Source organism: Sminthopsis crassicaudata, chromosome 3, assembly GCF_048593235.1.
Source record: "Sminthopsis crassicaudata isolate SCR6 chromosome 3, ASM4859323v1, whole genome shotgun sequence".
NCBI lineage: Eukaryota > Metazoa > Chordata > Mammalia > Dasyuromorphia > Dasyuridae > Sminthopsis > Sminthopsis crassicaudata.
In genome coordinates, this window is record NC_133619.1 from 509,122,473 (window position 1) to 509,150,182 (window position 27,710).

The following is a 27,710-nucleotide window of genomic DNA, read 5'->3' on the forward strand; positions in this document are numbered from 1 at the left end:
GAAGGTGGAAAAATAGGTACATTCACGCACTGTTCATATAGTTATAAATAAGTCTGACCATTGTGGAGAACAATTTGGAACTATGGGCAAAGGTCTATAAAGCCGTGTATACTTTTTTGACCCAGCAATATTGCTGTGAGACCTATATTCCAAAGAGATCAAAGAAAAAGGAAACAAACCCCTATATACAAAAATATCTAAAGTAGCTTTGGTAACAAAAAAGTGGAAATTGAGGGGATACCCAACAATTGGAGAATAGTTAAACAAGTTGTGGGGTTTGATTGTGATAGAATACTCTTGTTTTGTAAGAAACAATGAAAGGGATAGTTTCAGAGAAAATTGGGAAAACCTAGATGAACTGATACCAAATTAAAGAATCAGAACCAGAAGAACACTGTACATAGTAATAGCAATATTGTAATGATGATCAAGTGTTAACTTACTCTGAGCAATTAAGTGATCTCTGACAAAGGATTCATAATGACAATACTATCCAGTATTTAGAGAAAGAATCGATCAATTCTAAGTATAGTTTTAAGCACTTTTTTTTTTCACTTTATCTTTATTGTCTTTGTTTTTTCAACATGGTTACTATGGAAATATATTTTACAGGGACACTTGGTGGCTCAGTAGATAAGAGTATTAGGCCTGGAGTCAGGAAGACCTGAGTTTGAATCCAGTTTCAGGTACCTCTACTTATGTGAACCTGAGCAAATCACTTAATCTCTGTTTGCTTTCCATCATCAGAAATGGAAATGGTAAATTATTCCAGAATCTTTGCCAAGAAAACTCCATGGAGTACTGGCTATAGTCCATGGAATCACAAAGAATTGGACATGACTGAACAACAAATGTTTTGCATGATTTCACATATATAATGGGTATTACATTGCTTGCCTTCTCAAGCTGGAGGGAGGGAGAGAATTAGACACTGAAAAAAATTTTTTAAATGAAGCAAATAATTAAATGAAAAAAAATTTAACAAAAAATTCCTCAAACAAGGAAACCAACAAATCACATTTTCCCTGTGGACTGGGGTAAGAAAGGACTTAGCAAGCAATGGGAGAGTAACTTTAGGTATACACTAGCATTGTTTGCACATTCCTACCTGTACATATATGGAGGGAGTCATCCATCTTTTTAGACTAGGTAGAAGGCTGGAACTTCTTTTTAGCAAAAACCTTTTATTACAGATAGTCAAAAAAAAATTTCTATCTATTCCATCTTAGCCATCTTGTCCTCTTCCTTCTCTCTCAGCTGAGACTCTTGTCTCTTATTTCACTGAGAAAATTGAAGACATTGAACATGAGTTTCCTCTTCTTTGTCTTCATTTTAACATCCTTAGACACTCCTCATCTCTACATGTGCCCTTGATCACATCACTTCCTTTCTGCAAAGTGCAACCTCAATCATCCCCTTGTTGATTTCATGCTCTTTTTCTTACCTTCAGTTCCTACTACTGGTTCCTTCCTTAGAGCTCTTAAAATATTTCCTAATCTTCTCAGCCCTTACAAAAAAACTTTATTATAACCTACCGTTTTTCCTCAGACTGTTATCCTTTATTGCACCTCTCAGCCAAATTCCTTGACAGAGCTGCCTCCACTTTATTTCTTCTCATTCCTCAATTCTTTGCAGTCTGGCTTTAACTTTATCACTTAACTGAAACTATTGTCTCTAAGTTACAAATGATCTTAGCATGGTAGGTGTTTTCTCATTCCTCTGGAGCAATGGTTCTCAAACATTTTGGTATCAAAACCTCTATTATATTCTTAAAAAATTGAGAACCTCCTCAATGGACTTAGTTAAAATCCATCTTTGCATAGTTCTTAGTTGTGTGACTTTGAGTAAGTAGGTTATCTTCTGTTTGCCTCAATTTCTTGATTTGTACAGTTGGGATGATAATAATAGCAACTACCTCCCAGGATTGTATAGATCAAATGAGATAATTGAAAAACTTAAAACCCGGCATGTGGTTAAGTGCATATATATGTTAGCTATCAGTATTACTTCTATTACATGTTAGTTATATCCACCAATATTTACCATATTGAAAATTAAAATGTCACTATTCTTATGAAAAAGAGTACGAAGCCCTTTGAAAACACTTTGACTTCATGATAGAATTTTTAAGCTCCCTTGAGGCGTTCTTCTGAACCCATCTGCTGCATTTAACATTGTTGACTCCCTTCTCTTTTCTGAATGCTCTGTCTTGCTAGTATTTGTGATACTTTTTCCTGGTACAGATCCTACTTGGTCTCCTTTTCTGCTCATTATTTATATCACTCTCTGCCCTCAACTATGGGTTTATGCTAGGGCTTGGTCATACACCCCATTCTCTTATTTCTCTAGGTAATCTCATTACTTCTCAAGAGTTTAATTATCATATCTATATGGCTTCTAAATCTACATATCCAGTCCCTAGTCTCTCCCTAGATTTTTGGGATTCAAGAAGTCTGAAAATACACTCATTATCTTTCTTCCTAAATACACTCTTTCCCAAAGTATTACATTAAAGTGCCATCCTTCTTCTAGTCTCCTAGATTGATAATATTGGTAGTATCTATCTCCTCACCTTCCTTTACCCCACATTTCCAATCAGCTGTCAAATCTTGATTTTTTTTTTAAGCTCCTTAAGATCTCTTACATCTGAAGTGGAAATCTTCAACATAAAGAAGATCCAACTCACTTCCAGTTGATCAATGATGGACAGAAATAACTACACCCAGAGAAGGAACACTGGGAAGTGAATGTAAATTGTTAGCACTACTGTCTATCTACCCAGGTTACTTATACCTTCGGAAGCTAATAATTAATGTGCAACAAGAAAATGGTATTTACACACATATATTGTATCTAGGTTATATTGTAACACATGTAAAATGTATGGGATTACCTGTCATGGGGGGAGGGAGTGGAGGGAGGGAGGGGATAATTTGGAAAAATGAATTAAAAAAAAAAAAAAGATCTCTTACATCTGATCCCTTCTCCATTGTTAGAAATACTCTTTTTTATATTTCCCAAAATAATATTTTACTTTTCTTCAATTACATGTAAAAACAATTTTTTTTTTTTTTGAGGCTGGGGTTAAGTGACTTGCCCAGGGTCACACAGCTAGGAAGTGTTAAGTATCTGAGCACATTTGAACTCTGATCCTCCTGAATTCAAGGCTGGTGCTCTATCCACTGTGCCACCTAGCTGCCCCCGTAAAAACAATTTTTAACATTCTTTTTTTTTTTTTTTTTTTTTTTTGGCCAAGGTTTTAGTTCCAAATTCTTTTATTTTTTTATTTTTAATTATAGCTTTTTTATTAGCAGAACATATGCATGGGTAATTTTTACAACATTGTCCCTTGCACTCACTCCTGTTCCAACTTTTCCCTTCTCTCCCCCTACCTCCTCCCCTAGGTGGCAGGCAGTCTTATAAATGTTAAACATGTTAAAGTATATCCTAGATACAATATATGTGTGCAAATCTGAACAGTTATCTTGTTGCACAAGAAAAATTGGTTCAGAAGGCAAAAATAACCTGGGAAGAAAAACAAAAATACAAGTAGTTCACATTCATTTCCCAGTGTTCCTTCTCTGGGTATAGCTGATTCTGTCCATCATTGATCAACTGGAACTGAAATGGATCTTCTCTTTCTCGAAGATATCTACTTCCATCAGAATACGTCCTCATACAGTATTGTTGTTGCCATATATAATGATCTCCTGGTTCTGTTCATTTCACTCAGCATTAGTTCATGTAAGTTTCTCCAAACCTCCCTGTATTCATCCTGTTGGTCATTTCTTACAGAACAATAATATCCCATAACCTTCATATACCACAATTTACCCAACCATTCGACAATTGATAGGAATTCATTTTCCAGTTTCTAGCCACTACAAAAAGGGCTGCCACATTTTGGCACATACAGGTCCCTTTCCCTTCTTTAATATCTCTTTGGGATATAAGCCCAGTAGTAACACTGCTAGATAAAAAGGTATGTAGTTTGAAAACTTTTGGGGCATAATTCCAAATTGCTCTCTAGAATGATTGGATTCATTCACAACTTCACCAACCATCAGAGTCCCAGTTTTCCCCACATCCCCTCCAACATTCCTCACTATCTTTTCCTGTCATCTTAGCCAATCTGACAGGTGTGTAGTGGTATCTCAGAGTTGTCTTAACTTGCATTTCTCTGATCAATAGTGATTTGGAACACTCTTTCATATGAGTGGAAATAGTTTCAATTTCATCATCTGAAAATTGTCTGTTCATATCCTTTGACCATTTATCAATTGGAGAATGGCTTGAAGAAATACACCCTTGACACTGAAAATTAGATATTGATTTATTAATTGATTATTAACGAAGAATGTTAAGGAATAGTCTTACTGTTTCTGGCTGGGCCCCACTCCTCTTCAGGAAGAGGTAGCACTGAGTCCAGAAGTAAGAGAACCTTTACACTTGCTAGTGGAGTACAGCCCCTCCCTTCAGAGAACAGATTGGTCTGTTTCTTCTGGGTTACAGTCTTTCCAATACGCCAGCTACATGTTTCCTATAAATATGTATAAATATGTTCCCCCCCTCCCTCATCATATATCCCATGTTCAAAAATGGCAGAAGACTCCTCCTACAGGGTATGTTGTTTATATTCAATTAGCCTATTAAGCAGCTGCAGTAGTGATTTGGTTAAGTCAAGTCACTGACCCCACTAGTTTGGGCTGGATCTTAAATCTACCAGACTCGTTCTGATTGGCTGAATGAACCAGCACCTTCCTAGCTTCCCACTTCCTAGTCTGCAGGAGGCTTCTACTAATCTCTTAATTGTTCTGTGGAATCTTAACCTTTCTTAAGCTCTCACTTTCTGAAAACCACTTGAGCAATGGTATCCTCTATCCTACACTGCCTAGAAGCTTGCAACACTCAGTAGAAATCCAACTTTTCTGCCTTTCTTACAATTCTCAAAGGAACATCTTAGGAACATCTTAGTTCAGGACACTTCACCTTTCTCCCAGAATACTTTAATGACTTCTTACTTGATCTTCCTGTCACTCAAATCTTTTAACTAAAACTATCATCCACACTGTTGCTGAAGTGACCTTAATATTGCTATGACCATGTGTCACTCATACTCAATATGTTCCAGTGGCTCTCTGTTTCTAGAAGAAAATATGAACCTTGTTTAGATCTTAATGTCTTTCAAAATCTGGCCCCAGCCTATGTTTCCAGTCTCACTGTTACTCTCTCCTGAATACTATTTACCCAAACTGTCCCAGATGTCATATTCCATCCCATCTTAGTGCCTTTGCAAAAACCATACCCCATGCCTAGAATAACTCCTCATCTCTACCTTATTACAATCCCTCTCTTCTTTCAATATGCCTGAAACCTTTCCTGATATTTCCAACGAGTAACTTTTCTCTCAAATTACTTTGTATTTAACTATTTTGTTTATTGTATTATTTATTCTGAACATATTTATGTCCTTGTTGTAATTTAGAATCTCTACTCCTTGGGAATTAGGATTGTTTCTTTCATGTTACTTGTATCCACAAGCACTTAATAATACTTGTTGATTTACGTATTACCCTAATATTTATTAAGTACCTATTATGTAGGGGATACTGCTAACTTTGGGGATGTAAAGGCCAAAAAAAAATTCAGTCCCATTCTTTAAGAAGTTTGCATTGTTTTGGGGGAATAAAACATATACATAAATAAGTAAATGAAAAGTACATATAAGATGATATGAGGCAATTTCAAAAAGTGAACTTTAACCTTCAAAAAGGGACCAGAAAACCCTTCTAGTAGGTAATGGCAATTGAGCTAAATTCTGAAAGAATCAAGGATTCTAAGAAGCTGATATCCTAGGATTTCTGTCAGGAGCAGTATTTAAAGAGAGTTTACTAGGCAGCTAGTTGGTAATTAGTTAATAGATAGAGTCTTTGACTTGAAGTTGCATTTTACTTTAGAGGTCATAAGGAAACAGTGGAGATTTATAAATAAGGTGGTTAACCTGGTAAGGGCCATGCTTTCTACTTCTAGCTCCCGGGTTTTGTTGTATTGATATATAGAAATGCTTATTATTTATGTGCAACTTTGCTAACATTGTTAACTGTTTCTACTGGTTTTTAGTTGATTTCTCTAGGATTCTCTAAATATACCATGATATTGAAGGGGGAGGGAAACTGTTCCCTTTAAAGATTATCACTCTGAAACTGTATTCCCTTTTAGAGTCTCAGCTCCTTCTAGGGAAGGCATATCCCCCCATATTAGTTATCTTTCTGGGATGCTAGAGCTTTGGATTCAATTAGAAATCCTGATGGAAGCACCCCTTTGAAGTGTTGTTAATTCCAAAAGGAGATATGGACTGGATACTGATAAGCATCTAAATCTGGGAATCTTGGTTTCCTGAAGCCTTAAGACTCCTTTTAAAGGGCCCTTTCTAAACTTACTCTTTGCAGAGGCCTAAGCAGTTTGCTAGGACCCTGCCTGCTGAGAAGGCATTCTCTTTTCAGTGCCAGACTCCATTTCCTTAATAGGACTTTGCCAGTTTCTTAGCAAACTGATTTGTATCCAACAATAAACTTTAATTTTTGCCATTAATCTTTCAGGATAAGTAAATTTCACTTTGAACTTGCAGGCCCACCAAAGGGGGATTTTAACAACTCTCTTATTGCCATTAACTGGGATCAAGGGGATACTAACCTCATCAATATCATCTGCAAAGAGTGATAGTTTTGTTTCCTCATTGCCCATTTTTATTCCTTCAGTTCCTTTTTCTTGTTAGCACAATATTGATAATGAGCATCCTCACTTCACTCCTAATATTATTGGGAAGGCTTCAAGTTTATCTCCATTACTGATAATGCTTGCTCTTGGATAGAAGTGTTGTTTTTGGCAAGGTAAATGGGGTTAAGTAACTTGCCCAGGGACACACAGCTAGTAAATATTAAATGTCTGGGACTGAATTTGAAAAGTCAGATCCTCATGGCTCTCTCCAAAAATGAGATGATTCAAACCAGTTCCAATTGCCCAGTGATGAAGAAAGCCATCAATGCTCAGAGAAAGGCCTGTAGGAACTGAGTGTAAACCACAACATAGCATTTTCATGCTTTCTGTTGATGTTTGCTTGCATTGTTTTCCTTCTCAGGTTTTTTTTTTCTTTCTAGATTCGATTTTTCTTGTGCAACAAGATAATTATATAAATATGCATGCGTATATTGGATTTAACATATATCTTAACATATTTAACATGTATTGGACTACCTGCCATCAAGGGGAAGGAGGGGGGAAAAGAAGGAAAAATTTGGAACAGAAAATTTCGCAAGGATCAATGTTGAAAAATTACCCATGCATATGTTTTGTAAATAATAAGCTTTAATTAAAAAAAAAAGAAAGAAAGAAAGAAAAAAAGAAAAAGAAAGGGAAAAAAAAGTCAGGTCCTCCTGACTTCAAGGCTGGGGCTCTATCTACTGTGTCATCTAGCTGCCCTTCTAGTTTTAAATATAGCCATGCTTTCTGAATATCAATTTGGTAGCTATGTAGAGAAGGGATTGAAAAATGGGAGAGACTGGAAGAGAGATCAATTAAGAAGCTATTGTAATAATCCAGGAGACAAATGCTCAGTTATAGTGCAGGTAAAATATATCACCCATATAAATGCTATTAATTTGAATTCTTAGTGCCTTTGCACTGACTTGTCCAGTCCTATGTCTGGAATGCATTTCCCCCTTATCTGTGCTAAATTGAGTTTTTTATTCCTTTTTCCTTTAGGAAAAGAAAAGGAAAGAAGGAAAAAGGAAAAAAAAAAAAAAGGAATTCCTATTACTTTGAAGATGCAGGTGAGACAATGTCTTCTGCACATTGCCTTTCCATAAACCTCAACTGGAAGTTTCATCTTTACCACAGTATTTCATATTTAATCACATATACATAAATAATACATAGCATAAATATATATTTTATGCTATACATTTATATATATTTTCATCTTTTTCATTAAAATGTAAGCTTATTTTATTCTATTGTTTTATTCTTTGTACAACTACTAGTTCCCTCAGTGCCAGATAAATAATAGGCACCTAATACTTTTTCTTGATCAAACGAGGTAACATGTAAAGTGCTTTATAAATCTTGGAAGTACCGGCTATTGTTATTACTGAATATGTAGTTTAGCAGTCATTTTCCAAGAGTTAAGAGGGAGGCAATCAATCAATAAACAGTTATTGGGTACCTACAATAAGGCAGGCACAGTGCTAAACCTTAGAAATACAAAGAAAAGCAAGTTAGTTGCTGCCTTTAAAGAAATAAATACAATCTATATTGAGAATAAACAGCAAATAATTAACAGAGGGAAGACACTAATCACTAAGAGTGTGTTGGGATTTTAGCTAGGATGTGAAGGAATCAGGGAAGTCAGGAGTTTAAGAGGCATAGTCGGCAGCGACAGAAAATGCCTGGAGCTGAAAGATGGATAGTCTTATTAGTGTGAACAGTCGGAAAGTCAGTTTCACTGGATCAAAAAGTATGTGGTGCAGACTAAAGGGCACAAAGATTGTAAAGGCAGAAAAGATCTAGATTATGAAGGACTTTACCTGACAAACTGTACTTGCTCCTAGAGGAGATAAGGAGACAATGGAGCTAATTGATAGAGAGTGGGGTTGGAAGGGAGGTTCGAAGGTCAGAAAGCCCATTAGGAAAATCATTTTGGTGACTAAAGAGAGGGTGGATTGCAGTTGGGAGAGCTTGGAGGAAGTTGGACCCTACAGGAGGATATTCCAATAGTCCAGGCTGGAAGAGATAAGGTCTAGCATTGAAACAGTGGGGTGGTCATATCAGAAGAGAGAAGAGAGCTTTGGGATACATAATTGCAAAAATGAAATCCACAAGCCTGGGCAAGGGATTGTATTATACAGGATGAGACCATCACTATGGAATTGGAGAAGGAGATGGCTATGTATGAACAAAGTATATACAGTAAATGGAAAATAATCCAGAGGGAGGGCACTAGAATTCAGAGGGAATGGGAAAGACTTCCTTTAGAAGGTGAGATTTTAGTTGTAACTTCAGGGAAGCTACACAAAGAAAGATTGAGAGAGGTAAGTGTTCCCAGGGGCTAGGGCACCGTGCTGAGCTCGGGAGGAAGCAGAGACAGAGCTCGAGGCCTGGCACACACCTTCCCCGTGCAAGCTGAGACGACTTTCCAGCCCAAGACGTGGAGGAGGGTCAGGGAGTAGGAGAATGGGGCCAGGCTAAGGGCGGCAGGTACCCCGAAGTGGATGAAAGGCCAAAGGAATGACGCAGAAGCTCAGAGGTGTCTTCGGAGACTGGAGAACTGTCACTTTCCAAAGCCGGGGTGCTAAACCTTCCCCTTCCCACCCACTTTGTAACTTTTCACTAAGTCAAGCACATTTTTTCCATCCGGAAAAGCGAGCTGGGGGCGGGCCAGCTCGGGCAAATCACCTCCCTCCACCTTTAGGATTGGTTCAGCCCTGGGGGGTGGGTGGGCATTGGGTGGGTGTCTCAGCCCGGAGCTACAACACACGGGGTGGGGGGGGCGGGGGAGGAGGGAGAGACGTGAAACGCTGTGGGGGCGCAGCCCTATATAGAAGGAAAGGCCCCTGCATGAGGAAGAGGTGACGCCTCGTGGAAACAGCCCTGCATAGGAAGGGGGTGTGACACTTCGTGGGAAGGGGTAGTCCGGGGTGGGAGAAGGGGATGACACACCTAGTGGGGGGTAGTTCTGTTCAAAAAGGGAGACAGCCTCGTAAACAAGCCACAGACCCTTCTAGAGGAGGGGGCGTGCGGGCCGAGGTCTGCCTGCAAACTAGAGGTGGCCTGCTCCCCATTAGTAGTCAGTTTTTCCTTTCCTCCCCTCCCGTTTTCCTGGGAACCGAAGTCCGCCGCAACCCCACAAACTCACCCCGCGCGTCCGCGTCGGCTCAGCCCTGGAGCCCCAGGTCGAAAGTCCGGCTCCGTGTTTTCCCCGTCACTCCGGGGTTCCGAGGCTCTGGGAAGCCGAAAGCAGACTACAACCCAGCCCTCGCGGTCACGCTAGCTTCCGCCCAGCAGCGTCCTTTCCACCATTCATCGCCCGCAGCCAACCTCCGGACCTCGAGGCCCCGCCTGCGGCTGCACACATTGGCCTCGCGATTTCTTCTCTCCTCCCCGCCCTTTCCGAAGCTCCGCCTTCATCTGCTGGGCTCTCGGCCCCGCCTCCGCCGCGCGCTCACCTTGTTTTCATTCCCGCTGTCACATGAATCGGTGACTGGCTACGCGAGCACTGAGCGGGAGGGGGAGATAGCAGGGGACAGGGAAAGGAGGAGGGCGAAGGGAAGAGGTGGCTCCTCTGCCCTCAAAGGGTCCGGTTCTCGACTGCTCCCCGCGGTTGTGGTATTGTGGGATCGCGGCGACCTCGCCCCCCTCATCTCCGCGGCGGGGAGCTCGGCTCTCCAACGCCCCCTGGCGTCCACTCCGACACGCTTAGCTGCCGGCCTCCCCCCTCTATCTCTATCCACTCCTCCTCCTCCATCCTCCAGTCCAAGATGGCGGCGGCAGCGGCGGCGACGGCTCCTCCGGGCTGCCCCGGTTCGTGCCCCAACTTCGCCGTGGTCTGCTCCTTTCTGGAGCGCTACGGACCGCTGCTGGATCTGCCCGAGTTGCCCTTCCCGGAGCTGGAGCGGGTGCTGCAGGCTCCCACGCCCGACGCCGGCGACAGCGAGGGTAAGCGGGGCGGGCGAGCGGGCAGGCGAGCAAAGCGGCCCCGCGGCGGGAATAGGCCTGAGTTACCTTTTCCACCCCGGCCTTGAGGAAGGAAATGACTACTCGGCCTGACCCCAGGCCTCTCTCTCCCTTTCTGGGTCCCCTGAGAGGATGGGAGAGGGGGCGGGGCGAGTACCCCCCCCATGGGTGGGGGGGTTGGTGATAATTGGGGCGGGGGGAGGCTTGGTATTGTGTGCTGTTTTCCTGGGCCGGCGGTTCTAACACCCCCGCTCCCTCCCGGGCTGGGAAGGGGAGCGCAGGTTCCGGCCCTCCCTGCGCTTTCTCCGCCCCCTCTCCTAGCACCCCGGGGAGGCCGGGCCCAGCCCCTCTTCGGATCGCCCCCTACCTATACCCTTACCCTTATGCACACTCTCTGAGTCTAGCTACAGGGGAACGTGGAGCTCCAGGAGCTCCCCTTCCATGTGCGCACTCCCCCTGAAAAGTGTTTCCCTGCTCCTCCATTTCTTCCTCCCTTCCCCCCTTCTCGTTGCCCCCTACATCCCCCGCCCGCCTTATTCTTCTATGGCTCTTTGCTCTGAGTGGGGATGCGCTTCAAGACCCTTCTTTCAGAATCCCCCCATCTCCTGAAAGAATGGAACCTGGGTTCTTGCTCTATCCGGCTCTTCCCGGAGGCGAGAAGGTGCCTTCCCCTCCCCCCCCCGATGCATTGGTGTATTTCTCCACTTTCCCAGTTCTTCCCTCCTTTTTCACCTCTGGCTGCAGGGATGGAGGGAAGAGAAAGGAGTCGCTGTCCTCTTTCCCTCCCGTTTGCGGGGTGTGAGTGTGAGTGTGTGTGTATGTAGGGGGAGCGGTGGTAGGAGGAGGGGCTCGGAGAAAAGGGGTGGGGTGGGGGGGAACGGAGCAGAAGAAGGTGCTTGTTGCTCATGTTTCTCTCTGGGGCTGCTGGTCTATTATTGGTGTTCGCAAGTGGTGCTCCTTCCACATAAGGCCACCGCGCGAGTGCACGGCGCATGCTCGGCCCGGCCCCATTGAAACTTCCTGCTGCTGCCGCGGCTGCTTTGGCTGGAGCATCTCTCCCCCCCCCCCCCCGCCGGTGCGTTGCAGCTCTAACCCTCATGCTTTTTGCACATCTCTCCTGAACATTTTTTCTCGAAGGCTGCCCTTTTGTTTTTGTGAATTGACACTTTATCATGGAGCTTCCTTGGGTTTCAGAAGGCACAATTTTTGAACGATTTGTCTTAAATTAGGTAACCATAGGATTAAAGAAAACCAGATATATGGAAGTCGGGAATGCTGCTAATATTAAAGTACTCACTAGAGGAGTACTAACTTTAGATAATAAAATCAAACTACACTTAAAAATTCGGTTGGTTGATTCAAATATAAAAAGTTTTGGGGGTAGTACACCCTGTAAAACAAGACCCCTTTTGTGCTTTTAGCAGAAGTATACTATGTGCAAAAAACCCTGGTTTAGGCTGGAGCACTGTTTTATGCACTGTTGTTTTTAGGGTGTATAGGGAAATGTTGGTTTAAGTGTACCTCTTTGTGTTTGGAATTTAGAATTAACTTAGCCCAAATTCAAAGGCAAGCACAGCTTGTAGGGAAATATCATTTTCAAGATATGAAAATTGGTCTTCCTCTCCCCCAGTTTAGCCTGAGGTGCTTTCTCCTTCCTCCCAGGTTTATATTAATTCTAGACAAAAGATAATAATATTGAGGGTTAGCATATTGTATAAGTCATTCTAATTCTACTGCGTTAATCAGCCTGATTTTATAATGGTTAGAGGAGGAGCTTTAGAGTCAAGATTCAAGATCTGATTCTGACACACAATGTCTATGTGAACTGAATAAGTTTCTTAAACTAATTTTTAGTGCTTTAGTTAATTCTTTTAAATTTCTAACTTAATTGCCTATCATCGATATGCGTTTCCACAAGTGTTCCCTTACAACCTCCTAAAGAAAAAAAATCTCTAATTTTAGGTGGTAGACCAACTGCTAAGTAGAAGATGGGAAATCTAGACTGAGCCATGGCTTTACCCACACCATTAGGGGGATCTGGATCCTTCACAGTTTTTGTTGTTAAAGGGGATAATGACAGTGATTTATTTTATTATTATTATTTTTTTTTTCAGACGGGGATGTCTGGTAAGAATAGTTGCTATCTTACAAGAGTCTTTGAGCAAACCACTTCAAATCTTAAAGAATTTAGTAATTTCTTGTTAATGTTATAAGGAACTTGGCCAATGAACAGAGCTTATGGTTATGGCAGTTTATATTTTTTCTATAGGGTGAATACATTGTTTTGATCATGGACACAAATTTTTATTTATTTATTTTTTATTATAACTTTTTATTTACAAGATATATGCATGGGTAATTTTTCAGTACTGATCCTTGCAAAACCTTCTGTTCCAACTTTTCCCCTCCTTTCCCCCCACCCCCTCCCCAGATGGCAGGTAGATCAATACATATTAAATGTTAAAGTATATGTTGAATACTATATATATATATATGTGTGTGTGTATATATATATATATATATATATATATATATATATATATATGTGTGTGTGTGTGTGTGTGTATGTGTGTATATATATATATACACACACATATATATATATATATGTATACATACATATATCATGACCACAATTTTAAGCTATTTTAAACTTGGATAAAAGTTTTGTGTTGGGTTATAATTTTCAAATATTTGCCAATTAAAAGATCAATATGAAGACATTTTAAGCAATTATGGAAATTTTTGTGAATCTGGTTTAAAACTTGACTTTTCCTGTAATAATTAAATTTGTCTTTAATATATTTTTTCAGTTACTAGTGTGTTAGCATTTTTAGTGAATTTGTAGAGGTATAATATCTTCTGAATGAGACCATAGCTTTGTGCGCATAGTTAACAGCTTAAACATTCTGTGATAAGTCCTTAATTTACAGTTGAACTTTGGATTGATGTCCTCATTTTCGGTGCTGTTTTTTATAGAATTTTTACCAAAGTCTAGTAAATATTTTTTTCTTAGGATCACAGAACTAGAAAGAACTTTCCACTTTTATAATAGTGTTATACAAACCTTTATTTCGAAAGCCAGATAAAAAAATAGAAATATGTATTATCTATGAAGGTATTCAATAGCAAAAAGAACTTGATAATTTTTAGAAGCTGCTATTGTTCTTGTTCTTATATAGTTTGAACATATGTAGTGCTGCTTTCAGGTTTGCAAAGCACTTTCTCCTGAAATGAATAGTATAATTATTATTATCCTTAGTTTACAAATGAGGGTCATTTGCTCAGAGAGAAGTGAAGGATCACAAACTTTTAGTAAGTGGTTGAAGTGGGATTAAAAGACAGGTGTTTTCCTGTCTCCCAAGTTCAGCCCTCTTTCACTAGACTATGCTGTTTTAGCTAGTCATTGTATAATTGCTTCTTTTGAAGTCATTAAGCTTGGTCTGTTTTTTTTTTGGGACTGTTAAATTTTGTACTGCTGCTGTAACTTATTAAGATTCCTGTAATGTATTCTTAAAGTTGGCTTTTAATGGATTTTCAGAATTCATTTCTTCATTGAAACTGACCATCAGTATTTTGCTTGATTTCAGGAGGCAAACGTTAATTTCGTTTTTGGAAATTGGAGTTGACTGTTACATAGCATGATTTCTCTTACTGATTATTATTGTGTGATGATGCTTTTTCAGATGCTTTTTTTGTACCTAGAAAGTTACCCATTGACATCATTGGAGTTGTTTATTGCCATAAATGAAATTTGTCTTCAGATGCTTAAGCTGCCTTCTAGTTTCTATTTGTGACAGACTCCCCTTACTTAGCTGAAATGAGAACATATTTCAGCTAATGAATATATTCTTTGCTCTTTGAAGAAAGAAGTAGAAATTAGGGATAGAGGGAAGAGAAAGGAGAAAGGAATCAGAGGAAGCATAATGTTTGAGGGACAAAAAAAATCTCTTTCAGTGAATGGAAGCTCCTGTGTTTAAAACATTCCTATTAATGAAACAGTTAGTTCCTCATTCTTATTTTGAATTATATATTTTAGAAATTTGACCAGGACCTGTTAGTGAGAAAGCTTACTACTTCATTGTAATAAATGCTATCTCCTGTAACTCATTTTCCAACTGGCAGCAGTTGGAGCTAAATGGACCTTCTAGGTCATGTAGTTGGAAAATGAAGTATCTTGCAAAAGTGACAGCTGCTGATCAATTTTTCAGTGGCACAGTGCGTTAAAAGTGTGTGAAAATACTGTGTTTTAATAGATATTCTGTTATTTTTACTAAAGGGTTCTATGGTAAACCATATTTGCATATGTGAAGGAGAAAATTGAGTTATCTAGAATAATTTAGGTTCAAAAATATAGTTTTACTTTTCAATTATTTATATAGTATAGGCAAAGTATCTATATGATTTATCAAGAAAATATCTACACTTCTCCAGTGTATGAGGTGGACAAAATTTTACTTCATGCTTTTTAATTGGCAAGTACTGTTCTAAATTACTTATGGTTTTCTGTTTGTATAATAGGTTAGAAGCTTTTACACATGAATTTCATTGAATTTTTAGTTTCTTTTGAAATTTGTAGTGTTGGTTATTGCATGAAATAAGTACTTTATAGCTTACATTTTCTGTATTTTTTGTTATATTTATTATTTTTACAAATGACCAGACTAATTTATAGCAGTTTCATTTGGAGTGTCCTCTTAAGTCAGCGAAAACTAATATAATATATATTTTTCATAATATATATATATTTTTTTTGTTTTAAACTGGGATTTCATCTCTGTAGGGAATTTCTGGTATTGAAATTCTCTTCACCTATAAGGCAACTCATCTGTACTTTATGGTCTTAATTATTTGCAGGGACACACTAAAAAGCAGTTAAGTGATGTTTGTGGTCATGTGTACTTCTTAGGAATGGGATTTTGTACTAAAGTTTTAAGGATTCTGAGGCTTTTCTGTGCCATACTGCTTATAGCTTACTATCAGCTATAAATAGATGTAATGCACACTTCTTGTTATACTTTATTTTATATTATTTTTAAATGATACAAATGGTAAAAAGGGTTTGACACTATAGTATTACATTTGCCATGTTTATAAACATAGTTTATTTTACAGTGTGCTTCTAGTCTGTTATTCTTTTTAACTATTCATTGCCTCTTGTCTTCAAAAATGCAGTATACTTGCAGTTATGTGGTACATATTCTCAGGTACAGTGCCAGAAGAACTAGCTGATCAATCCCTATCTTTAGAAATGAGCATTTTTCATCATCTTTGTAAATATGAAAGTGCTGTTTTTTTTTTTTTTTTACTGTCAAGTTCTGATCTATCCTTCTTTGTCTTTCGTTCTTGAGAGGATAATGACATCAGGAATGTAATGTCAGGACATGAAAGTTAATTGGAGTCAATGAGGGTGGGCTGTGCAGAGTCACCAGACTGATTTTTCTCTTCCAGAGCCTTTTAGTCCAGTAGTAAGATATAGATCAGGATCATTGGAAATGGCCCTAGAAAAGTGGGAGACCTTAGCCTTTTTATTTTTAAGTTTAGGTCTTCAACAGGTCCCAGTTTGACTGAGGCTCCCCCCAAATCTGTGATTAAGATTAGGTTAAGAATTGAGGCTCTGAATGGCTTCTTTTAACTAGTCCAAAAAAAAAAAAAAAAAAAAGCCATTTGGGAGAGAAAGACCTTCAGGGTTTTTGTCATAAACTGAAACAATTGCTTAGGCCCATACTAGGAGCAATTGGGGTTTGACTTGGACCTGTTATTGGCCAATCCGTGAGAGACCCAATGATTTGGTTTTAAGGCTTGGTCCTTAAGAGAGAAATCTTAGTAGAGCCACCTCTGGCCTGCCTGATCTCTCTCTGGTCATGGACCCCGAAAGCTCTGGAGGGGAAAGTGAGGCAGGTAACCTCGACTGGCCCTCCCCTCCCTCATTAAAATATGGTTCCCTTGCATGTCATGGCAGCCCCTCCCTGATGTTGTGGTCCGCTTTGAGAATGACAGACAACATGTCTAACCTATATCAGATTGTTTGCTGTCTTGGGAAGAGAGGTAAGGGAGAGAGGAAGGGAAAAAAATTGAAATGCAAAATCTTACAAAAAAGAATGTTGTAAACTATCTTTACATGTAATTGGAAAAATTAAAAGCTATTGAAATTTTTTTTTTAATAATGAAGAAAGAAACCTAGCTTGTAAATCCCACGATGTCTATTTCAGCGCTCAAAATTTTTTTATATCCCTTCATGTAAAATATTTGCAAATTTCATGGATAGAAGAAAGGGAAAGAAAGACATCAAGAAACCTATGTTGCCCATCTGACCAGTTCCAGTTGGGTCTCAAGTGGGACAGCTCTGCTTACAGTGGTTGTTGTTTGTCCTTCCTTCTCAAAGAGGATCATGATATCAGGAAGGGAATGCCATGACATGCAGGTGGATTGAATTAAGTGAGTGGAGGCTGTCTATTTATCTATGAATGAGATATGGTCTTGCTGTCTTGTTGGTGAAGATGATGTGATTAAATAGTATGTTAAAGGTATTAATGGGTCTTAGATTTTTCTTTAGGGTTTTATAATCCTCCCAAATGAAATTAAACGAACATATAAATAATAACCAGCTTTTGTGATTTAAAAAAAATTCATTTTATTCTATATAGGGACTCATATTTGGTTAAATTGGGTATTTAGCTGTAACTGGTGATGCTTTTCACAAGTGAATCAGTTTTACTGACATCTGTGTATTTAAGATTCTGCCTTGTTTTTTTGTTTTTTTTTTTTTCTTAGCACAATTGATTTTGTCACTGTGTGAACTTAATTGTTCTTTCTTTAGCCTTACATTTTGGCAAACATTAAGTGCTTTTTGTGTGAAAAGGCACTTGGAAGTTGAGGTCCCACCATAAACATTTGTTAAGTGCCTAGCGGCTGCCAGCCACTGTGCTAAACTCTCTACAAAAATTTTATCTCATTTGATCTATCTGGGGATAGAATTATTTAAACAGTTCTTCCCCTTAATATTTTAGTTTCTGGGGATCTGGGACTGAGTAGCAACATGTAAGAAAGGATAAGTAGAATACAATATAGTTTGTGGAAGGGCAGCATTTATAAACTAAGGATTTCAGAAAATATTTTAAGTATAAGAGGATACCTGAGTTAAAAATAAGTCTTTAACAGGGCTAAAGATTTTTAAGAGATAGAAATAAGGGAGTCCTTACTAACCATGAATGATATGCCTGTGGGAAGGCAGAACGAAGAGAAAGAATACTAAGTTCTGGTCACAGCAAGTAGTTTGTTTGATTAGAATATAGAATGTGACAAGTGGGAATACTAGAAAAGGAGTCTGAAAAGGTAGTCTACAGACAAGGAGTGCTATTTGATCAAAGGCAATAGGGAACCACCAAGGAATTTTTAGCAGGGGAGTGAAGTCAGATCCTTGCACTAAATTAGGAAGATTATTTTGGTAGCTATAGGGTGGATCCATGGAAGGGGAAATCTATTAATTATTTTTTCACAAATGTCTCCTCTGCTCCCATAGCTACTACTTTTAGTTCATCTTTATCACTTCTCTCTTGTACAATTGCAGTAGCCTCCTAATTGATCTTTCTTCTCTATGCCATTACCATAATGATATTTCTGAAGTTCAGGTCTGACCTGACAGTTCCAGTGGCTCCCTTTTACCTCTCAAATGAAATATAAATTCCTGTCTGGCATTTAAAGGCCTTTACAACCTGCTTCCAACCTATCTCTGTAGGCTTATTAGACCATGTACCTTTATACCCTCTTTCTATAGTACATTCACAATGACCTTAGTGTTCTTACCACATAACACTGTCTCCTGTCTTTCAATTTGAACAAGCTTAAGCTGGGTTGTGGAACGTATTTTTCTCTTGTTGGCCTTATAGAATCTTCTCAGTTGTAATGCCCTCTTCCACATGAAACCTTTACTGTCTTCCCCAGTGCTATCTTCCCCAAATTATCTGATACTTGGTTAGTATGTATTTATACATGTATTTGTGTGTGTATATATTGCCTCCCTCTATAGAACATAAACTTACCACGGTCTAGTTATTGTATTTTGTTCTCTGTATCCCTAACACTTAGTACATTTATTGATACATAGTAGGTGTTTAGTGATTGCCTAAAGTAGGCAGATGAATTAGAAAGCTATTGCAGTAATCCAGGTGAGAGATTTTGAAATACTGGAGTAGGATGATATCTGATGTCCATGTGACTAAAGAGAAAGGAAATGGGGTGAGTTGCGTTTTGGAACTATAACTGACAGAACTTGGCATGTGGTTGGATATATGGGTTGTGCATTGGGGAGAGAAGAGGGAGGAAGGATGCCAGGGTGGTAAACCTGAGTGGATAAAAGGGGGGCAAAGCTTTTCACATGGACAGGCAAGTGTCGAGGATACACAGGTGTCATGTTCTGTTTCAGACACGTTGAATTTGAGGTGACATCTGCCATAGGATCATAGATTAGAGATGGAAAGGACCTAGAAACTGAGGCCCACAAAGATTGTGAATTATCTAAGACAGTACAGATGGTGACTGAGCAAGTATTTGAATTCAGGTTCTCTTGACTTTGATTCATCACTCTACAGCACTTGGATCAAGATGCTTAGGCAGGACTGTGGATTGAAATTCAGAAGGATTAGGCCTGGATATTACAAATATGGGAAGCCTCTTAATATGTATAATAATTGAACTCATGAGTGCTGATGAGAGTTGAAGGAAAGATCCTAGAAGGGCCAGAGATGGACAACGAGTAGAATTATATAAGAGCAAATAGGTCCAGGAAAATGGGAATGAAAGGTGATTGGGGAAGAGAAAATATTGAAAGGTAGGGGGAAAGTGAAAAAGAAGGGGACAGACTGGAAAGGTGTCTGACCTGAATGTGATATAGCTGAAAGGGATGATATAGAGAAGCTGCAGAGATCATAGAAGGATGAGGATGTAGAGATTAATTTATTGACAAGGGAGAAGAATGTTGACATGTTTATTTGGAGAGTGCCCGAGATGGATAAGGTTTAAAAAGAGGAAAAGTAGAAGTTGGTGCTTTGGAAGTTAGTAAGAATCAAATACATTATGAAGTCCATTATTGCTCAAAATAAAAATTGTGTAGTATAGTAGGAGTCTTACCTCTTTTTCTGTCTTTTATTGTGTTGCGGCATCCACTGCCTCTAGATAAGTAAAGTCAACCTCAAATAGAAAAGATCCCTGTTGGCCACCTGTTGACTTAGAAACCACAAATTAACAGTATATATGTTGTGTTATTTCCCAATGATGTTTTAATCTGGTTTAAGCCACTCAGAGAGTTGGACTCTTCTGCCTTAGACCACTTGCCTCTAAAGAGCATGGTCCTAGGACATTTAACTTAAACAAGTTGTGGTGATGGGTGAGTGAATAAGCACAAATTCACTTAACCTACTCTGTTAGCTAACCAGATCATGTTTCACATTCCTATCTGACTTTCTTTACTGGCCATCTCCACAACCATAAAATGAATCCTTACTCATTGCTTTATAGAAAGGGTTTGTTAAGTCAGTTTACTATGGTTCTTGCCTGACAAAACAACTGTCTCTTTTCCTAAATGTATTGTATCCCCTTATTAGAATATAAGCCTCCTGAGGGTAAGGATTGTGTTGCTTTTGTATTGAGATCACTAGATGGGTTCCTGTGTTGAATACTGGGCCCTGAGACACTGCAAGTCTTTGAACTTCTCTCTAACTCCTTAATTCTGTTTCTTTCTTTTCTTTTTTCACTGAGGCAATTGGGGTTAAGTGAGTTGCTCAGGGTTACACAGCTAGGAAGTGTTAAGTGTCTGAGATCAGATTTGAACTCAGGTCCTCCTGACTTCAGGGCTGGTGCTCTATCCACTGCGGCACCTAGCTGCCCCACAGTATTTCCTTTTAAAGTCAAAATGGACTTTAGGATTCAAAGGGCCCCTTCCTGTATGTTCTTTTGCACTCTGCATATAGTAAGTGCCTCATAAATGCTTTTTTAAAAATTCAGTTAAATCTGACTCCAAATACTTAAATATTACAAATTCTTCATGTGATTAAAAAAACTTTACAAAAATAAATAGAACAACTTTTAAGAAGAGATGTATGAGTGACAGGTTGATTTTTTTTTTTTTTTCTCCCTAAAAATTTCTTATTAAATTTTCCCTCTTAACCTTTTGCTATCCCTTCCAGTTAGAATTTATGTTACATGAATCATGGTTAATATATATTATATTCACTGGAACTTTACTATTATGTGAGATTTCACCACTATATAACATATTTTCTGCTTCTGGGCATTTCTCTCTGACATTTTCTTTTGGAATAGAATAAAAATTTTTTCCTTGTTAGACAAAGAAATAACTTAAATTGTAATAGATTTTCTCTAATAATGTCCAAATTATTGAGGGCCTTCTAAACAGCTTTTGTCTATGTAAACTGTATACATATTTATCATTTTAGATATTTAAATATCTTTTAACTATTATTATGAAGACAGTTTTGAGCTGAATGATGTCCATGGAGAATCTTGGGCAACTTCTGAGAGATCCATGCAACACTTTCAGAAGAACCATTGCCAAAACCAGTGAAATCGGTCTAAATGCTTGCAGAAATAAATTTCTCTTTGCTGACCTTGTCCATACAGGAAGACTATTCTGTATACTTTCTCTTATTTCTCTGTTCCCTGATCTCCCTCTCCTTTTACTTTTCTTATCTAATGTAACAAAAAAAAAATAAAAGGTAATATAAAAGTTATACATTAAATATAATTAATACTTATACCTATAATACATATGTAATACAATATGCATACATATAATTAATAATTTTCTTATTATTTTATAGGTTTTGGCTTTATAAAATATGACTACATATACATATATGGAATATTTTTAAAGCCTTTTATTTTCAAAATATATATATGAGTAATCTTCAGCATTCATCATTACAAAATCTTGTGTTCTAAATTTTTTCCGCTCCCTTCCCTCACCTCCTCCCCTAGATGGCAAGTAATCTACTAGATGTTAAATATGTACAATTCTTCTATGCATATTTCCACAGTTATCATGCTGCCCAAGAAAAATCAGTTCAAAAGGAAAAAAATGAGAAAACAAAATGCAAGCAAATAACAAAAAAGAGTGAAAATACTATGTTGTGATCCACACTCAGTTCCCACAGTCCTCTCTCTAGGTACAGATGACTCTCCATCACAAATCCATTGTAACTGGCCTCATTGTTGATTAGAGCTACGTCCATAGATGGTATATTCTAATATGAGTGTGTATATTATTTTCTCCTAGATAATAATGCCACTTAGATATATCTAAGTGATCAATGTTTTGATTTGTGCCTTTTGTTGTCCAGTTATTTTAGTTACATCCAACTCTTCATGACCCCATTTTGGGGTTTTCTTGATAAAAAGGGATTTGTTTCCTATATAACTCATTTTATAGATGAGGAACTGAGGCAAACATGATTATATGACTTGTCCAGGGTTATACAAATAGTGTCTAAGGCCTATTTGACCTCAATCATGATAGATCTTGATACCAAACCCAATGCTCTATCCACTTTGACATCTAGCTGTGCTGGGTTCTATAGGTCTCATTTGTTTTTTGTTAGTTCTCTATTAGATTTTAGATATCAGCACTTCATCAAAGATAGTTGATGCAAATACTTTTCCTAATTGATAATTTTTCCTATCCTAGTTGCATTGATTTTATTCATGAAAAAGCCTTTCAACTGAACATAATAAAAGTTATTTTATCTTTTGTAATCATTTCATCTCTTTTTTGGTTAAGAATTCTCCCCTAATTTTACCCCTTCAGCCACGGCTGTGAAAGGTTTATGAAATGGTGTGACTTATAATTTCAGGTTGTGTATTCATTTTGAGCATGTTGGTCTAATCTTAATTTTTTTTTCTTTTTTATTAAAGCTTTTTATTTACAAAGCCTATGCATGGGTAATTTTTCCAATATTGACCCTTGCAAAACCTTTTTTTTTCCAAATTTTTCCCTCCTCCCCACCCCTCCCCTAGCTGGCAGGTAGTACAATACACATTAAATATGCTGAAATACATGTTAAATCCACTATATGTATACATATTTATACAGTTAATCTTGCTGCACAAGAACAATCAGGTTAAGAAGGAAGAAAAAGAAAAACTGAGAAAGGAAACAAAATGCAAGTAAATAACAAGAGTGAGAATGCTTTGTTGTGTTCCACATTCTGTTCCCATGGTTCTCTCTCTGGGTGTAGATGGCTCTCTTCATCACTGAATGAGTGGAATCCCTAACCTTAATTTCTGCTAAACTTTTGCTAGATGTTGTCAAATATGAGTCCATTAATGTTGTTGAATCCATTAAAGATGTTTTTCATCGCTCTAGCTCTTCTAACTTTTCTAAAATTCTATTAGTCCTTAATTTCTTTTGTCTCATTAAATTTTTGTCTCCTCCGAAAAGCAGCACATTAAAGTTCCCAGTGCTTATATAAATTTTCTTTTTAACTCCCATTCTAATCCTATTAACTTTTTCATTAAGTACTTAGATATACATGTATGTTATCTTTTTTGGCTATCTTTTTACTATTGGCATTTTGGGCATCATGAGTATTTGTTATTTTTAATACACCTAGGGCATAACACATTTCTTAACTATTTTAAGTCCATTTATATTTGATCATGTTTCTTAAAAATATTTATTGTTGGATTTGGCTTTCATGTTAGCCTACATTTTATGGGTGACATTCACATTTGTGGTTACAATTGTTAATTGCAATTTTTTTTTTCTTTCCTAGCCTTTCAAAGTGTTAACGATCCTTTCTTTACAAAGGAGGTAGAAAAAGATAAGGAATGTGTTCCGTTCTTTTGATCTGTAAAGTGTGCTATCCTTGACTCCTAGATCAGACCTGGCTTTTATGCTCCTTTTTAAAAAACTGATCCACCCTCTAAAGTTGAAGTTTTTCTTGTGACTGTGACTTGATTTTTATCCTCTCTCATTCTTAAATCTATGTATAAATATTCTTTTTGTGCACTTTAATGAGGAATGCTCAGTAAGTTTTCACACATTTTTCCTCCTTCACTTTTTTTTTTTTTCTTTTTCTGAGGCTGGGGTTAAGTGACTTGCCCAGGGTCACACAGCTAGGAAGTATTAAGTGTCTGAGACTAGATTTGAACTCGGGTCCTCCTGAATTCAAGGCTGGTGCTCTATCCACTGCGCCACCTAGCTGTCCCCACACTCTTTTCCTTCTCATAATGAGTTTTCCTGTTCTCTAGGTTCAATTCTTCCAGTTACTTTTAGTGTCCCTATGGCCACACCATTCCTTTCTCTGATGTTCTAATTATGGAGTTGCTTTCTTTAGGCTTAACCCTTTGGACTTCTGTTAAACCATATTATTTTTTCATTGTGTGTGGTATTTTCTTCTCTTTGCTTAAATCTTATTACACTGTCTGGTAACCTTTAAGACTCTTTTAAAAAGTTGTACTAAATTTGTATTATAATTGGCAAAATTATATTAAATTTTAAAATTCTTAGGTCATGATTGTGTTAATTTTTTCACTCCTGCTGTCTTTTCCTTCCCTGCCCCCCAACTTTCAAAATCTCTTCCCCAATGAAGGAAAAAAGAAAAAATTAGCCTGAAAACGCTTCTTTAATATATCTCTGCATAACCTGGCGACACAAATTCCCTTGGTGGCTATGTCTGAAAATGTATATCTCTGTAGATATTTTAAATTTGCCCCTTTGTCAGGAATTGAATGACATATTTCATTTTTATTCTTTTGTTCCAGTGTTTTATCATTGTATTAAAATGAGGTCTTAAATCTTTCAAAGCACTATAGAATTTTTTGTTTTTGTTTTTGTTTTTAATCTCAACTAGCATTTATATAGTACTTTCAGGTTAGCAAAGCATTTTTATTTGTTAATCTCATCGGGTTCTCACTACAATCCTGTTAGGTAAATCCTATTTTACAAGTCTAGAAACTGAGGCTAAAAGATTTAAGTGACTAGAATTCTAAAGTTGGATTTGAACTAAAGTTGGGCCTTCTTAGTTACAAATCCAATGCTTTTACCTACTATGTCATGTAGTTGCTTGTATAAAATGCTAGCTATTTACATGATGAAATACTTTTTTTTCCCCTTGTGTTTAAACATTTTGAACTTACTTTGCATCAGGTAAAATAATCTTTTCCACATAGAAAGTAAGACAGGAAAAGAGGATTGCATTTGCAGCTGTTATTAGATATATTGATTATATATAAATATATTATTGGAGGGGCAGCAAGGTGGCACAATGAATAGAGCACCAACCCTGAAGTCAGGAGGACCTGAGTTCAAATCTGGTCTCAGACACTTAACACTTCCTAGCTGTGTGACCCTGGGCAAGTTATATATATATATATATATATATATATATATATATATATATATATATATATATATATATATATATAATTACATAGCTTTCTTTGCCTTTATGTTAGCAAGAATTTGGATTTTTTTTCCCCCCTAAAGCTGACTTGTTTTTTTGTTTTTCTCCATTTGATTTTTTTCTGTGCTCTTAAATTCAATGGCTTTCCTTCTAAATTCCTCCACACCTATTATTGATAAGGTCTAGATTTAGGGAACCAAAACAAGATTAGGGTTTCTGATTATCAGGGAGTTAAATGATAAGGTCTAGTAGTAGCAGGTTTGGGGTTCAGGGAACCAAATGGAGAGGTTTTGCTCCCCTGTACCCCCTTGGGATTCGGCGCAAGTATAGGGAGTTTTGGGGACTCCCTTCTGGCGGTGAAGAGATTCTCTGTAAAAGAATTTACAGACCTGAAAACCTAGATTGATAAAAGAGGTTTATTATAGAGATTGGGAAGTAAAATTAGAAGTTCTGACAGAGAGGCATAAAGTCTCTTTAGGGAAATAGGTTGAGGGTAAAGAGGGTAGCACTGAAAAAGAATATTCCAGTGGGCAGAGACCCTTAACATAGCAAGCATGGCATAGCTGGCACGTTTAGAACCTCTGCAAAGAGAAGATTTTTAGTTTGGCTCTTTTATAATAGGAGCTTTGACTACCTGCTGAAGGGAACTCGTGGGTGGAGTTCTACAAGCTGGGTTTCATCTTGAGCTGAATTTGAATAGAATTCAATGAGTTTTAGGACTGCCCCACCTAGATAACAGAATGCAACTGTTTAACCCTCTGGCTGGGTCCTTTCTTCATTATGGTAACTATCCTATTGAAAACTACTCTTTCCACATCATCTCCTTTTTGCCAACAATTCTTAGGGAAAAACTTCCTTAAAAATACGTGGTCTAGCCCACAAATTCCTGCATTGGCCATATCTAAAATTCACATATTCTGCATCTTGAGCTCATTGCCATGCCATTATCTCTCCTGAGATGAATAACATTTTATTATTGGCTTTCCTGTGATTGGTCGTGGCATGCATCAGAGTATTTTATAAGTTTTTTTTTTTTAAGCTGCTTTTCTTTCTAATGTTATAATTTTTTTTTAACCTGGATTTCATTTCTTTCACTCTCTATTAATTCATACAATTCTTCTTAGTTTTTTCTGAACTTAACTCTCTTATCATTTTTATGGCACAATGATTTTCCCTTATATGCTCATGTCATAATTTTTCAGCCATTCCTATTCCTTTATATTTTGAGTAATTTTTTTATTCATTTTTCCAAATTTTCCCCTCCCTCCCTCTACTCCCTCCCCTAGATGACAGGCAATCCCGTACATATTATATGTGTTACAGTATAATCTAGATACAATATATGCGTGTAAATCCAATTTTCTTGTTGCACTTTAAGTATTAGATTCCGAAGGTATAAATAACCTGGGTAGAAAGCCAGTAGTGCTAACAGTTTACATTCACTTCCCAGTGTTCCTTCTCTGGGTGTAGTTGTTTCTGTCCATCATTGATCAGCTGGAAGTGAGTTGGATCTTCTTTATGTTGAAGATATTCACTTCCATCAGAATATATCTTCATACAGCATTGTTGTTGAAGTATATAGTGATCTTCTGGTTCTGCTCATTTCACTCAGCATCCTATTCCTTTATTTCATTTCCTGACTATAGCATTTTCATTGTTCCTCATGCATGAAATACTCCTTTCTCTTCTCTGTTTCTTGGATTTCTTGCCTTCCTTCAAGTGCCCAAATCCCACCTTCTATACAAAGCCTGTTTCAGTCTCTTAATTTTTATTAATTATTTCCCATTTATCTGGTATGTATCTGGTTTGTACATAATTCTTGCTCTCCTCATTAGATTGTGCTTACCTCAAGGACAGGGCCTATCTTTTTGCCTTTCTTTGTATTCCCATAATTTATCCTAGTGCCTGGCACATAGTTATGTGTTAAATGGTTATTAACTGATGGCCCTCCTTTCATTGCCAGTTATTTGCCTCTGTGTTGGGGATCTTCTATTTTTTTTTAACCTTTTTTGAGGTACAAGCATAATACTACTCATAACACTGGGTTTCAAAGGATATATACAGTTTAGTGACTTTGAGGCATATTTCCAAATTGCTTCCCAGGATGACTTAGACCATTTCATAGCTCCATCATGAAGTATATTAATGTGCATGTTTTCCCAAAGTCTCTTCTTTTGTCCTTCAACATTTTGCCATTTTTCTCATTTTTAACTAGTCTATTGGGTTTGAGACTTGTATTTCTTCCTTTGTAAACTATTTATAAACATTGACAAATTTTTTTTAAAATTGGGAATGACTCTTGTTTTTATATTTTTAATCAGTTCCTTACATCTTAGAAATAGAAAAACTAACTGCAAAGATATTTTTCTTAGTTTGCTGTTTCTTTAGTAACTTTAGCTTCATTTATTTGGCCCATGTAAAATTGTTTCAGTTTATTCACTAAATAGTTATAAACGTACTGGACTTTAAGACATAACTTTTAAAAAATGTTTAAAAAATTGTAAAAATAGTATTTTAGCTTCCAAGGTTAGATGCAGAGCAATGAAAGGATTTGGAGTCAGA

The 27,710-nt window shown here is 37.6% G+C and overlaps 2 protein-coding genes across 3 annotated transcripts in view; one reads left to right on the forward strand and one right to left on the reverse strand.

The window, feature by feature from the left end:
• Positions 1-10,143, reverse strand: part of AAMDC (adipogenesis associated Mth938 domain containing) — a 53,784-nt gene extending 43,641 nt beyond the window's left edge. Inside the window, exon 1 of the mRNA XM_074303991.1 lies at positions 9,911-10,143. The gene's annotated coding sequence lies outside the window, so the exon portion shown is untranslated. The remainder of the gene's footprint in view (positions 1-9,910) is intronic.
• Positions 10,144-10,410: 267 nt separating this feature from the next.
• The window catches only part of RSF1 (remodeling and spacing factor 1), a 113,037-nt gene continuing 95,737 nt past the window's right edge, over positions 10,411-27,710 (forward strand). The window contains exon 1 of one of the 2 annotated variants that reach the window (XM_074303989.1): positions 10,411-10,710. In XM_074303989.1, coding sequence (XP_074160090.1) covers positions 10,533-10,710 — 178 coding nt within the window. In that variant the 5' untranslated portion in view covers positions 10,411-10,532. The remainder of the gene's footprint in view (positions 10,711-27,710) is intronic. The other variant, XM_074303990.1, reaches the window with a different exon arrangement.